This window comes from Nanorana parkeri, unplaced genomic scaffold, assembly GCF_000935625.1.
Source record: "Nanorana parkeri isolate BGI_ZX_2015 unplaced genomic scaffold, ASM93562v1 scaffold903, whole genome shotgun sequence".
Lineage (NCBI taxonomy): Eukaryota > Metazoa > Chordata > Amphibia > Anura > Dicroglossidae > Nanorana > Nanorana parkeri.
This window is the reverse complement of record NW_017307171.1, coordinates 498,824-513,291: the sequence shown is the minus strand read 5'-3', so window position 1 is coordinate 513,291 and position 14,468 is coordinate 498,824. Positions and strand designations below refer to the sequence as shown.

The 14,468-nt window shown below is 42.7% G+C and overlaps 2 protein-coding genes across 5 annotated transcripts in view; one reads left to right on the top strand and one right to left on the bottom strand.

The window, feature by feature from the left end:
- Window positions 1-3,079, bottom strand: part of ABHD18 (abhydrolase domain containing 18) — a 29,231-nt gene extending 26,152 nt beyond the window's left edge. For 2 of the 3 annotated variants that reach the window (XM_018565955.1, XM_018565957.1), the window contains exon 1: window positions 2,999-3,079. The gene's annotated coding sequence lies outside the window, so the exon portion shown is untranslated. Of the gene's footprint in view, window positions 1-1,258; window positions 1,268-2,998 lie in introns of all 3 variants that reach the window. The other variant, XM_018565956.1, reaches the window with a different exon arrangement.
- A 944-nt stretch (window positions 3,080-4,023) lies between these two features.
- MFSD8 (major facilitator superfamily domain containing 8) overlaps window positions 4,024-14,468 on the top strand; it is a 21,344-nt gene continuing 10,899 nt past the window's right edge. Inside the window, exons 1-6 of one of the 2 annotated variants that reach the window (XM_018565962.1) lie at window positions 4,024-4,147; window positions 6,558-6,643; window positions 8,471-8,514; window positions 11,387-11,627; window positions 11,748-11,861; window positions 11,948-12,092. In XM_018565962.1, coding sequence (XP_018421464.1) covers window positions 4,083-4,147; window positions 6,558-6,643; window positions 8,471-8,514; window positions 11,387-11,627; window positions 11,748-11,861; window positions 11,948-12,092 — 695 coding nt within the window. In that variant the 5' untranslated portion in view covers window positions 4,024-4,082. Of the gene's footprint in view, window positions 4,148-4,842; window positions 4,972-6,557; window positions 6,644-8,470; window positions 8,515-11,386; window positions 11,628-11,747; window positions 11,862-11,947; window positions 12,093-14,468 lie in introns of those variants that run through there. The other variant, XM_018565960.1, reaches the window with a different exon arrangement.

Sequence of the window (14,468 nt, the reverse complement as noted above, 5' to 3'; positions counted from 1 at the left end):
TATATATATATATATATATTCACACTCACACAAATACAGGAGTGGATTCGGAAGTTACAGGGGATGCTCACACCACACTTTTTGCGATTACCAGAAGCCAAAATACTTGATTTAGTTTTCCTGACACATTGTAGTGTGTTGTGTTGTTTTTAAATGCAGCGTGTACCATTTTTCTCACAGCAGCTTCGTGTGAACTGAGCCTATTGGGAACAATGGATTTCAGCTCGTCATTGCTTTTGGCCTGACTTGAGCTCTTTGTTGAGTTCTTTGTTTTAGTGAATGCTGAAATGTGACAGTAAACATGACAGCTCTCTTCTAGAACACAATACTACAATATTTCAATCAATGACGATGCATCAGATAATTGCCAAGCTTTCTATGTTTAGCTGTGTGCAATCAGATCATTTCCATATGATACTAAACACTGTCTAGTAGTGTGCACAATTACTACACGTACAAACTTCCATATACACCCAGAACAATCCTGACCTTCACATTTCACCCACATTGCTATCTCCTCCCACCATACAGCCTTATCATGATCATTCCCTGTGCACTACAGAGCTGTTAAATCTCCTGTTATCAGGGCTGCGTGTAATGTCTCAGATGTAAATGTGTGTGCAATATTTTATAAATATATAGTCCTAAGAAATGTCAAGCTCAATGGGAAGGCTTTGCATTCCCATCATGCAGGCAGGATATGAGCTTGTAGAAGCCACAACAGCTGATCTAATCTACCACCCTTAAAGTAGAACTGAAGCCAAAACGTTTTTTGGGATAGAATTAGCCCTGGTTCACACCTAGGCGTATTGCATATGCGCGTCTGTCGCGCGTTTTGTTTTACCGCGATTCGCGGTAAAAAAAATCTCGCGACAAATGCGTGTTTCCTAGGGCTACTTGGCTGTATCCCAATGGAAACGCGCAACAAAAACGGCCCAAAGTAGTACCTGTACCTTTTCAGGCGTGGGCCGTTTTGTAGCGCGTTAGGGACGGGCTGAAATACGCCAAGGTGTGAACCAGACCCATTGAATACAATGGTATTTAGATGTTTGAGCGTTTTGTAGAGCGTTCATCGAGCGTAGAACGCGCTACAAAACGTTCAGGTGTGAACGAGGGCTTAGGGAGGGAAGTCAGCAGCGTCACCAGAACCAGTGTCTCCATCGGAAGATTCCTCATGTATTCCTGTTCTGGTGACAACCTACAATGTCACTTTTAATAACGGTTGCCAGGACAAAGACGGTGACTCTCCCTGCCGGGGACACAGACAGCGAGATAAACCTGACAGCTGTCCTAATCCCTCTCCATTCTATCCATAACTAGAACAAAAGGTTTGGCTTCAGTTGTACTTTAAGGCAAAATGTCAAAAGCTGATCTCCAGGCAAAATGCATTGATCAATCCATATATAATGTATGAAGTGTTTTACCTGCCAAATGATTTGTAATTCTATTCAGCCAGTCTTTGTGAACTGGGCACCCCTACCAAACAGCTCAACCAGGTTCTATGTCTCTCTACAGACAACACTGCAGTTCAGCCAAGTCAAAGAGCTGCAGGAGGGCTTTCTTGTGAGAATTCAAGGTCTTTGACTTGGCTGTATTTCTGAATTGTTGTCTGCAGAGAGATCTACAACCTGACTGTGCAGTTTGGAAGGGGTGGTCACTACTGGAGGGCATTCTCAGGGGATTCTGTGTGCCCAGGAGACAGCGGTGAGGTGCAGTGATTTCACCTGTGCCCTCTGGAAGCATCGGAATGCGGGGGCAAATGTTTTTGGTTACATTTTTATTTGAGGTTTGTTTTTTTTAAACAAATTCTGTTTAGTAGGTGAGACTCACAGTAATCCCGACCTGTCATTTTCATAAAAGACCCTCGGGAAAGAAAAAAAATTATTTTACCTCCCTTAGGGCCCTATCCTACCATCAAGAGTGCCTTCCAGTGCGTTCGGCCTCTGGAACCCAACCCGGCCAGCTCACTTTATTTTGGGGCGGGAAGGGGGCGTGGCGGTGCATTGAACTCAATGGCACCTCAGCCTCACCCCCGCTGTGATCGCCGGCACCCGACGCGTGGCACATTACCGTAGTGCCTGTGTTCCGATCCAGTGCGATCTGCAAAAAATGCTGCATGCACTATGACTTCATGTAAAGAATCTCATACAACTGCTGAATCAATGCCACATCATACCACCTGCCTGGACATATCCTGGCATTACAACAAGTTCTAGTAGTTTGGTAGCTCTTCAGTCTGCTGCTTCTCTTTTCACTGTCCAATCACAGGCTGGGGGAGGGACAAGACCTGTAAGTGTCACTTAATTGCAGCAGAGAAAAAACCTAGGTCTTCTGCACTGCCAGAAAGGGCCCTGTCATTCATTCACAGATTACAAATCCCCTATACCAGCAGATCAGGGGGACTTGCAGATCTCAATGGAGTGCACGTTTGGTGACATGACTGCACTTCAAGGACACTGATTACTTCCTCCAGCCCCATAATGGTAGGTCGGTACCTGGGTGCAGACCTGGGGTTAGAGTCCGCAGGAGCCTGAACATTGCACCCATGGTTCACTGATCAGTTGCAATGTTCTGCAGGCTCCAATGCAAAAATGTAATAAATGCACACTTTCTATTTTATTGATGTGTATGCTTTCATTATATCTTGGCAAAAAGGTGGACTGCGCCTTTTAACAAAACCTTGATGCTCTATAAACGGTCTACCAATGGAAGCCTCCATTGAGGAACACACTCATGACTCATAGGACAATGGAGGGGCAAAACACATCCTGCTGAGAGTTTGCAGTTTTCTGCAGCAATAATTATTTTGTGGTCACATGTTCACAATAAAAATGCTTTTCGTAGACAAACGTCTTGTTTACTGACAAAATCCCAAACAGGGGAGTGAGGACGATCCGACAAGAGGTCATGTCACTGCCAACTCTCCATGTACAGCCACTAAGTTCAGGCACACAGCTCATTCCCACCCCTTTACCCGGGAACCCCACGTTCTACTCACGGGGAAACCTGAAGGGTGGGCCGAGCGAACATCAGCCGCTATGCCGCCAGGAGGCGCTTCCGATTGATTGCTGCTATATAGAATACAGCCCTGGAGCAAGATGACGCTGGGCGGGGCCATGGCGTCACATCGCGCAGATTCTTTGAATGGGGCTCCTGTCCCGTGAACTGAGGGTAGGGGGCAGAACCGAGCGCATGGAATATGACAGGCGCTGCCAATTGTACTACAAATGTATTCACATATCTGTAAACATATTGGCACTAAGTGGCAATAATATATACAGATAAATAATCAAATAAATAATAATCAAATAAATAATAATCAGATAAATAATACACAATAGCAATTTGTCTATCAAAAGCGCGGCGTAGGCTACGACAAAATGGCTGACGCGTGCACTGGGTTTATACGCCGTGCGAAGGTGGAGCTTTAGATAATAACGGCTTCTGGGTTTGTATAGTCATAGGCACCAGTGAAGGTTAAAAACACGGTCGCTTTTGAGTGACTGTATTTGCCCACAAGTAATATGGCGCCTTCGGAAGAATGGGAGTGGGTCACGTGAAACAGCACTTTGACCCACATCTTGAAGCTCAGGGAATCTAGCTGTTATGTAGCTCGGGCTAACTGCGGAAGGTAAGTACATTTTGCCAATGCCGAACGGATTTTTTTATTCAATGGACAGCGTCATTTTAATGAAGGTTGTAGTTTACAATGTATTTAGTAACTAATGGAAATGTCCTTGGTTTTCAGAAACTGATCACCAGAACTATAAAGTTTTTTTAGTGTTCAATTAGTATTTATTATTTTAGTATTTATAACCTATTAAAGATACAAGAAGACTATATATGCAAGAAAAATTTCTATTTTCTAATTTAGTAAAACTGTCATTAATGAGTTTCTAGTCTTCAATGGCAGTATGTGTCAGTGATCATCGTAGCTATACTCTATTCTGGCCAATATGACGCAGCGATCAGTTTAGCTATGTCTGTGCTTATACTTTATTTTTTGTCTTAGAGCTCAAGACTTCTGCGCTCTTCTGTGTACATCTTGTATATACGTGTGATTACTGACCGGCGGCGGCATCATGGCTTCAGTGGGTGAAGATGACGAGCGCTCACCACTTCTGCAGTCATCAGCATCAGACCCAGGGTAATGTTGTAAATGTTTATCAAAAGGAAACTTACTGCATATATCTCGTAGAACTCTATCAATAGGCTTAAAGCTGAAAGGACAAAAACGTTCCTGTAAATTTATTTCTCAATGCCCACAAAGGATATAAATCCACTGTGTTGTGCATAGCCTGTGCTGAGAGCAGAGCTGTGGGAGGTATCCAGTAGGCCCCACCCACTAAAAGTTGTTTGCAGAAAGCTGCAGGAGGGGGCGATACAAGATCATCACCCTGCACATGGAGAGAGCAGCACTGACTGGTCTTTATTAGAGGTGCACCGAAGTAACCATACTATCTCCTCAAATATGTACAAACACTCAGCGATCACTGAGTGTTTGTACTCCCTCTCCTTCCTGACAGCTGTCACCGCAGGCTGAGCGAGCGGTGTGGGAGGAGAGCTCAGACTGCTGTGACAGCAATGAAAGCTGTCTCCGCCCACACCACCGCTCTCCATCCTGGATTGTCTGTGACAGCGCTGGTTGTCTCCGCCCCCCCACCGCTCTCCCGATCTGTGACAGGAGGCTGAGCGGTGCAGGGAGGAGAGATGCCGGCCGCTCACAGCGTATGGCAGTATGTGTCAGTGATCATCGTAGCTATACTCTATTCTGGCCAATATGACGCAGCGATCAGTTTAGCTATGTCTGTGCTTATACTTTATTTTTTGTCTTAGAGCTCAAGACTTCTGCGCTCTTCTGTGTACATCTTGTATATACGTGTGATTACTGACCGGCGGCGGCATCATGGCTTCAGTGGGTGAAGATGACGAGCGCTCACCACTTCTGCAGTCATCAGCATCAGACCCAGGGTAATGTTGTAAATGTTTATCAAAAGGAAACTTACTGCATATATCTCGTAGAACTCTATCAATAGGCTTAAAGCTGAAAGGACAAAAACGTTCCTGTAAATTTATTTCTCAATGCCCACAAAGGATATAAATCCACTGTGTTGTGCATAGCCTGTGCTGAGAGCAGAGCTGTGGGAGGTATCCAGTAGGCCCCACCCACTAAAAGTTGTTTGCAGAAAGCTGCAGGAGGGGGCGATACAAGATCATCACCCTGCACATGGAGAGAGCAGCACTGACTGGTCTTTATTAGAGGTGCACCGAAGTAACCATACTATCTCCTCAAATATGTACAAACACTCAGCGATCACTGAGTGTTTGTACTCCCTCTCCTTCCTGACAGCTGTCACCGCAGGCTGAGCGAGCGGTGTGGGAGGAGAGCTCAGACTGCTGTGACAGCAATGAAAGCTGTCTCCGCCCACACCACCGCTCTCCATCCTGGATTGTCTGTGACAGCGCTGGTTGTCTCCGCCCCCCCACCGCTCTCCCGATCTGTGACAGGAGGCTGAGCGGTGCAGGGAGGAGAGATGCCGGCCGCTCACAGCGCTCTCCTCCCCCGCACCGCTCGGCCGCCTGTGACAGTTTCTCTCATCCCGCTGGGACACAGAGCAGCGCCCAGCAGGGAGGAGAGGGAACGGATGTACCGCTAATTCGGTCAGAAAATTGCACTTTCGGCATTTTGCCAAAAGTGCCATTTTCGGCCAATATGTTTCGGGGTCCGATATATGAGGGCACCCCTAGTCTACAGGAATCTCCTGCGCAGAGGCAAAGTTTCACACTGGATTGCTGCACAGATCTGAAAAAAATACATAATGACTTGTGACACGTGTACTTCCTAATTAGGCAAATCATTTTTGTGGTTCAGGAATTCAGCTTCTCATGTCACCTGTCTGCCTCCAGCCTTGTAAATGGACCCTGCATTAGTATCCTCATCATTGTCCAGTGAGCTGGAAGCTGACCCAGGAAACCTTGATGCTAAACCAGGAAGTAAAAAAAAAAGGCTCTTATGACCATTTGACTATCACAAGAATGGCTGTCTAAATGACCGTTTGCCAGGTAAAACGGTAACGTATACTGTATGCATTTGGCTCGGGTGAAGAATCCTATTATTCTCAATGGGCAAACCCGAGTGTGGTGTTGCTTGTTGCATGAAGCTGTCAAAAACAACCTGGGCTTCCTTTTGGGCAGATTCATGCATTTTTGTCCCTATAGACTTTCATGGCTGAAAAAGAATACTTTGTTTACATGCCGTTTTCAGGCGCTGCCTTTTAAAAGTCTATGGGCCAGAAGTGTACAATTCTGCTCCTGTACTGCATGTACAAACACACAAAAAGCCTCTGAATCACCTGGCTATGCTCATGTTAAGTTGTGGATGGGCACCTAAAACGGTTACAGTTCTACTCTTGGCAAATAGCTCATTTACCATTATCTTATTTATATCACTATATTATTTTATTTATATCACTATCTTATTTACCATTCTTCTAAAATATCTGTCCTCTATTGTATTGGGTAATATTTCCATTAAAATGACTTTGTGTTGGTTTTAGTGTCGTCATTGAAACTCAAGATCAGCACAAAAGCAGATGGTGGTCCATCAGGATTATGTACCTTACCATGTTTCTCAGCAGTGTAGGTGAGTATAAACAAGCCCAGTAAGACTTGTTGAAGCTAGGAATTTTAAGGTCTCATTCGCACGGCGATTTTATGGCTGACTGGGAATGACTTTGGCAAGAATAGCCGTTTCTCTGTGCCAGGAATCATAGGTAGTTCCCGACAGCTGTGGCCTCTCGCTATGCAAAGCAATGCCAGACTGACCGGAGACTCAGTCCATCAGTATCTGCACATTCAATGGTTATCCTTGGCTAAGGAGAGATGACTGGCCCTGGACACAATCGATCTGCGTCCAGGGCCGGTCATCTGTCCCTAGCCACAGGTAACTGCTGATTGTTAAGATATTTATGGATCGTGGTGGACAGCTGCTGCTCCTGTCAGCTTGTCATTGCTTTGCGCAGGCTGAATGGCCGCACTTGTGATTCCTGCTGCAGGAATCTGCAGCCAGACGTAATGTGTCGCTGTGTTTTGCATGCCTGTTTATAATAGAATGAGGCCTTTCTGTCCGGTAATGTCATACTGTGTTTTGCATGCCTGTTTATATTAGATCTACAATTCTGATCATTATTTCAGAGTGCTGTATACATGTGTTTTGCCATGTGCCCTTGATTGTGAACTGAACAAAAATAACCCCAACATTTAGTCTGCAAAGCAATGTCTTTGTTGTTGACCGCAACCAATCTTTTTGTTTTTTATTTTCTGACCATTGCATGTTCATATACAGTTGGTAATATTTGATTTATTTTTAAATCCTTTAATATGAAACGCCAGACAGATAACTAGATATTTGGTTAACCACATATATGTGATTACACATCTGTACCCCACTGTATAGTCGGGAAGATGATTCCACTCTTCTAGTTCAGCTTCACAGTTTGCTATGTTATCTGCCTGCTCACTGGACTGGATCTACAGTGTGGTAATGCAGACTGATTTTCTAGTAAGAAGGTTGTGTGCATAAAGGTGACGCATGAATCTGAAAAGCTGACCCAGGAAACTGAGGTGTCACCTGCCTATCTTTGTACAACAATAACCATTGTATCCAGATATGGGGGGAGCATGTGACCTCCTGTGTGACAGTGATGTAGTCTAGCAGCCTAGTCGCTAGATCCTAGCAGTCACATGACCGAGAGTGACATCACTACTCCCCTTGGCATCCAACACAATTGGAGGCTGCAGTGGAGGAAGGAGTTGTGGGGGAACACGGGCAAGGTTAGTATCCATGGGTCAAGAGAGTCCCTTTTGGAAAGACACTGCGGCTGATTTACACAACATTCACACAATAAATTCAGTGAATGTTACCTGAAATTTTCCAATCCTGTGAAAGTAAATTCTTGTTTATTTATTTCATATTCACATGATTGGGTATTGAAAGTAACCAGGAATTTGCTAGTCACATGATTGGATAATTGAAGTGAATATTCACACAATATATTGTGAGGAAATTCTGAACTCATTTAGTAAATGAGCCCAACTGTATCTTTACCTTGAATAGGCAAGAACAGTGTCTGTGAACATAAACACAATTAAAAAAGAAAATGTCAGCTCAAAAATCTATTCATGGTAATAGTACAATAATAATAATACACTATATTTCGCTTTTTAAAGGACAACTGCTTGTTTGGTACTATAGTCAATTACTAATTACAGTTAGTTACTGGTATCCCCCATATGTGTGTAGATTGCAATTGCTGTACATTAAAATCATGAGACATTGATTCTGCGTAAAGGTCCCAATGCGTTTTCCTGTTATGGATATAAACTAATATATAACTTTAAATATACCGTAGTTTACCTTGTAATCACTTTCAATGAAGTCCATAAAATGTGCTTTTTTTTTTTTTTTAAGGGTTCTCGATTGTGGTGACTTCAATTTGGCCATATCTTCAAAAGGTTAACTATGTTTATCACTTTTCATCATTGGTTTATAATTTATTCTGTTAAAATATTTATTAAAGAAGACATTCTGGAAATTCTAAAGCTTTGTAAGAGTTAAGGGTTATGAGTAGCGGTGCCCCGAAATGAAATTTTCAAATCCGAAACGAAACCAAAAAAAACAAGTCAGACCAGAACCAAATTTTTTTAAATTTTCTAACCTTTTTTAAAATTATTTTTATTTTTTTTACTTTACTGTTGTGGGCTTTGGGGAAATATTAGGGGTCTAAACAGACTCCTGGTATTTTCCTTTTAAAATAGAAAGAGATTGAGAACACAGAGTCCTCTATCTCTTTTTCTGCAGCCCGTGTTATAAATGAACAGGAAGCCCCTGTACTCAGTGTTCCTGCTCATTCATAACTTTTTAGAGATAGTACGTTTACTATAGCCACAATCATGAATAAACAGGAGGTGATGTAGATCACTTCCCATTCATTCATAATCGAGGACACAGTTTACATACTGTGTCCTCGATTATTTACAAACACTCAGCGATCACTGATCGACTGCTTGTACCCTCTTCTCCATCCTGACTCGCTGTCACAGGAGGCCGAACGAGCGGTGCGGGGAGGAGAGCTCAGCCTTCTGTGACAGCGCTCACAGCTGTCACCGCCCACACATCGCTCTCCTGATCTGTCACAGGAGGCTGAGCGGTGCAGGAGGAGAGACCCCTGGCCAAAAGACGGCACTTTCTGCATTTTGCCAAAAGGTCAATGTTCGGCCTATGGTTATGAGTAAGTTATACTTTGTCTGACCATACACATAACTAAGAGAGATGACCCTGGGCATGGTGTGAACCCAGTTCACCTGAGTTTGCCCAAGTCTGTTCAAAACTGTGACAGTCCCCTTCCCCTCCTCACTGAATCACTGGTGGCAGTTGCAGCAGGAAATGCCCATTTGTGACGTATAGCTGCATGGTGGGGAATGCGCCTCTCTGCAACTAATTGGACCGGTGAGGAGGGTGTGTCCGTCACAGTTTTGAGTGGACTTGGGCAAACTGGGTTAGCATTAGGGATGCACCGATACCACTTTTTTAAGACCGAGTACCAATACTTTTGATCAAGTACTCACAGATACCAATTACCGATACTTTTTCTTAAAGGGACAGGTCACATTTTTTCTAAAGCAATACAAACTAATGCTTTAAGGTCACTTTCTTAATATTATGATTCATGAGATGACGAGGGAGCATGAGGCCGGCTTCCCAGCCAATCAGAATGCCGGGCGCTGCGCCATTACACGGTGCCCGGCTTCCGGATTTGCTAGCTTCCTGACCAATCGGAAGCCCGGCAGTGCGTCATTGCACGCTGACGAGAGAGCATGGAGCCGTTTTCCTGGCCAATCAGGAAACCGGGCAGCGTGTAATGATGCGCTGCCTGGCTTCCTGATACAGAAGTACTCGTGCTAGGTATCGGAGCATTTGGGCGAGTACTCACCAAAATACTCGGTATCGGCACGATACCGATACTAGTATCGGTGCATCCCTTGTTCGCATGAAGCCCAAGCTCATCACTAAAAACAATAAACAACAGATTGTAGATTTGGTTGTTTTAAATGATCTTTTGTTTGAAAATGATTATTCGTCAAAACAAAGAAAAAGATTATTTTGTCACAATTTATTCAGATTTTCTGCCTTGGCAGATTGTCCCTATTTGATAAAATTGATTGTATATACATTTAGTGCATTTGATTTGTGCAAGCTATAATGCTTTCATTAAATCAATCTTATTGATAAATTGTATTGTGACTTGTAAAAAAAAACACAATGGCATCCCTTACAAGAGAAAGTGTGTTCAAATCTCAGTTTTCCATGCTGTGTGGCACACTTTTCAGTCTCGGGGCTCTATTCTCCAGCATCTGAATTGATAACCCAGAGCTGTAATGCAAACCTTCTTATCTTGACCACTTCTATGCTGCCAGGCTTACTTGTTGGAGCCCTAAATAAAACCCTGTACCTCTGGGAATGAGACGCTCATGAAGCACGTCCCACTCCCAACTTTTACACAATTTGTGGGGGTTCTGTGGACAGAGGAGTAAACTGAAGATAAGAACAAACACCCAATGGTTTGACCTTTTACAGCATCCATGTAATATTCTTTGTGTCAGTACTGAACTGCTTTAGGCTTGGCTTAGTAGGACATATCGTTTTATGGAATTCTCAGGCTTCACCCTGCAAATATTGCTATTTTGTTTTAACCTTGTCTGCAGTTTTCCATTGCGCTGATTTAGAAATGCTGAAAGATGGAAGATGAAAGCAGGAAACATTTCTGTATTACCCATAGTTACCAATCACATCTCCTGCTATATTTCTGTATTACCCATAGTTACCAATCACATCTCCTGCTATATTTCTGTATTACCCATAGTTACCAATCACATCTCCTGCTATATTTCTGTATTACCCATAGTTACCAATCACATCTCCTGCTATATTTCTCTATTACCCGTAGTTACCAATCACACCTCCAGCTATCATTTATCCATGGCTGACGGTTGCCTTGCATGCTCTACATTCCATTACATATCACTCTGTATGAATATAAGCCTGCAAGTCTGTAGGACATTCTGACATACACTTTGAAAAAGTGATCAGTGCTGTAAATTGCTATTAGTATTATTAGGTCTCATTCACGTGAGCATGCATGCTGTGCAACTGTGCTCGTCCATGTGAATGGAGTCTTAGAATAGTCATTTCTAGTTTATGTGTGTATTGTGGAGTGGTATGCAGTTTAATTAGATTATTTACAATTGGTATAAACGATTTGCTTTTCTTGCTGAATAAAAAGATTACAATTCTTAATCCATATTTACTGTTTCTCATTTTTCTCAGATTGATTCAAGTGCTGAAACAAGTTTCCTGGGCTGGGTGATAGCTTCCTACAGTTTGGGTCAGATGATTGCCTCACCCCTGTTTGGTTTATGGTCTAATCATAGGCCAAGACGAGAACCTCTAGTTGTCTCCATCTCCATACTGGTGGCAGCCAGCTGTCTTTATGCCTATGTACATGTTCCTACCAGCCACAACAAGTATTACATGCTTGCTGCCCGTTCTCTGGTTGGCTTCGGATCAGGTGTGTTGCTATAAATACATTCAGGGAACTGAATTTTGTTTTGAGTTTCATTTGTTATTATTCACTTCCATTTTTTAAAGCCATCAAATTACTATCATTTTAATTTTGTTTAAATTCTAGGCAATGTTGCTGTTGTTAGATCGTATGTTGCTGGTGCAACTTCCATTTCTGAAAGGACAAGTGCAATGGCAAACATAAGTGCTTTCCAAGCTCTAGGATTTATCTTGGGCCCTGGTAGGTAGGTTATTGGAAATAACATGGGATTGTGGACAGGCCTTTCATTTTCGCCAAATAAACTTAGTATACATTCTCTTTGCCAGCATTCCAGGCTGCCTTCACTCTGATTGGAGAAAAGGGGGTAACCTTCGCTGCTATTGACCTCCAGCTGAACATGTACACCACCCCATCGCTCATGGGTGCAGTTCTTGGCATTGTGAACATCATTCTGATCTTTGTTAAATTCAGGTATTACGATTATTTTCTTAACACTGTTACATATTTTTAATTATCTACTGTGGTAGGGAGATAGAAATAATCCTGTGTATTGTTTAGTGTGGAATAAATTGGTATTGCCTAAACACAGTCAATAATACTTATAAAGGCAAACCATAGAGTGGTTAGAACCAATGCCAGGTTTTTATTGCTGTCTGTGTTCCCATACAGAATATTCACACTCTTTATTTGTCCTGGTCACCAATGTCACCGGGAATAAAAGGGAGAGAAAATTCAGAATAGGAATAGAGGGGAAATCTTTTAATGGGGACACTTGTTTCTGTGACAACTGTCTAAGAGTAAGAGAGGATTTCCCTCACATTAGAAATAGATGCTATTACTTCCTGTTGCATCTTTAGTAGAGGAAGTAAAGGGAAATCTCTCCTTATTGAGACACAGATGGCAAAAAACTGACATTAACACTCCTCTATCGCAATTGGGAATTTTTTTTAGACTTTTAGACATAAATGTAAACAAGTACCAAATTAAGAAGAGTTTACCTCTTTGTGATGAACTGAGGTCATCCACATTTTACATTTACAAAGCAACACCTAAATTAAAAAGACCCTGTCACCAGACCATTCATTTTGACAACAATATTTCCATAAGATTATATGGACATTCAACATATACAGGTGAAACTCGAATAATTAGAATATCATGCAAAAGTAATTGCAGTAAGTGCTGCAAAAGGGGCCCAAACCAAGTACTGAGTACATATGCATGCTTTTACATTTCAGAGGTCCGATATTGTTCTATGTACAATCCTTGTTTTATTGATTGCATGTAATAATCAACTTTTTTGAGGTTGTGGATTTGGGGTTCTTGGGGTTTTCATGAGCTGTAAGCTATAATCATCACAATTATGACAAATCACGGCTTGAACTATCTTGCTTTGCATGTAATGAGTCTATCTCATATATTGGTTTCACCTTTTAAGTTGCATTAGTGAAATAAATGAACTTTGCACGATATTCTAATTATTCGAGTTTCACCTGTATTATGCATGTTGTTTACCTGTAGAAGTTTCCCTTGTGTAGACATCCAAAAGGCCTGAGACTGCTAATGGGCAGGATGTCAGCAGCCCCTGAACACCCAGCTCTGCCACTCAAGTGGTGCTCTGTACAGTATTCCCCCTCACCCTTCCTCCTCCTGCTGCTACATAACCTCTCTTTATGCATGCTTGAAAGGTGTAAAATGTGCAGACATATAACTCTACTGACATAAATGTAAACGGAGCACAGTGGAGGAAGTGCCAGTCCCACCATTATTCTGCTGAATCTTAAAGATCATATTTATTATTGGCATTTATATAGCGCCGACCAATTTATGCAGCACTTCACATAGAGCACATTCACATCAGTCCCTGCCCTAAAGGAACTTGCAATCTAAGGTCCCTATCTCACATGCATACATATAGGGCCAATTTAGACAGGAGCCAATTAACCTTCCACGCAAGCACAGGGAGACCATGCAAACTCCTTGCAGATCGTGAACTGGCCAGGATTCGAACCAGGGATCCCCAGTGCTGCAAGGCAGAGGCGCTAACCCCTATACAAAACGGATCTAACAGCGGTAAATGAATAATTCCGGCACTGACATGGGCTGCTACTCCTGGCAGCCCATGTTTACTTCTTTTACACAGTTTAACATGTAATATGCAGGTTCTACCATCCCTTCAAATGTACAGTAGTTATTATGTTGACTTGATTAGACTGTTCATAATTATTCTTTAACTCTTGTGGCTTAGCTTTATAAAATAACACATACGCACATCTAAAGGGATATTTGAGGATGATGTTTTTTTTTGGCATAGGCTAAAATTTGCCTGATATCTACTAAGAACTTGTGGAATATAGCTTATTATTAAAATACGGGCCCCCAGGTGCTTCTGGACGTAATCGGCTAGTATTCACATCATTGCAGACTTGCCTACCAAACTGATCCCATCCAGCACTGTGCTCTCCCTCATTGGTGCTTCCATCTTCTCCCCGCTTTTTTTGCCGGGTTTCAAGTGCTCAGCCATTCGATTGGCCAGGCCCCGATGACATAACTCCCGTGGATGTGCATGGGAGTTACTTCATCTCGGCATGCAAGGTCTGGGCATTGAGCTTCTCTGTGTACAGAAATAAGGAACTGCTGAATGGTAGAAAGAAGCTTTTATGATAGGAGAGACTTGCACATTCTCTTCTGTCATAGGAAGTCTACCAATTGGCAGTTTTTTTTAACCCTTAATTCCACTTTAAAGGCACAGTTCCATCTCTGTGCTTAGATTCAAGCTCCTCTCATTTCTCTCTGGCTAATGAGGGGCACACAGCCCCCTTTCAAAAATGGAACTCAAGGAAAATT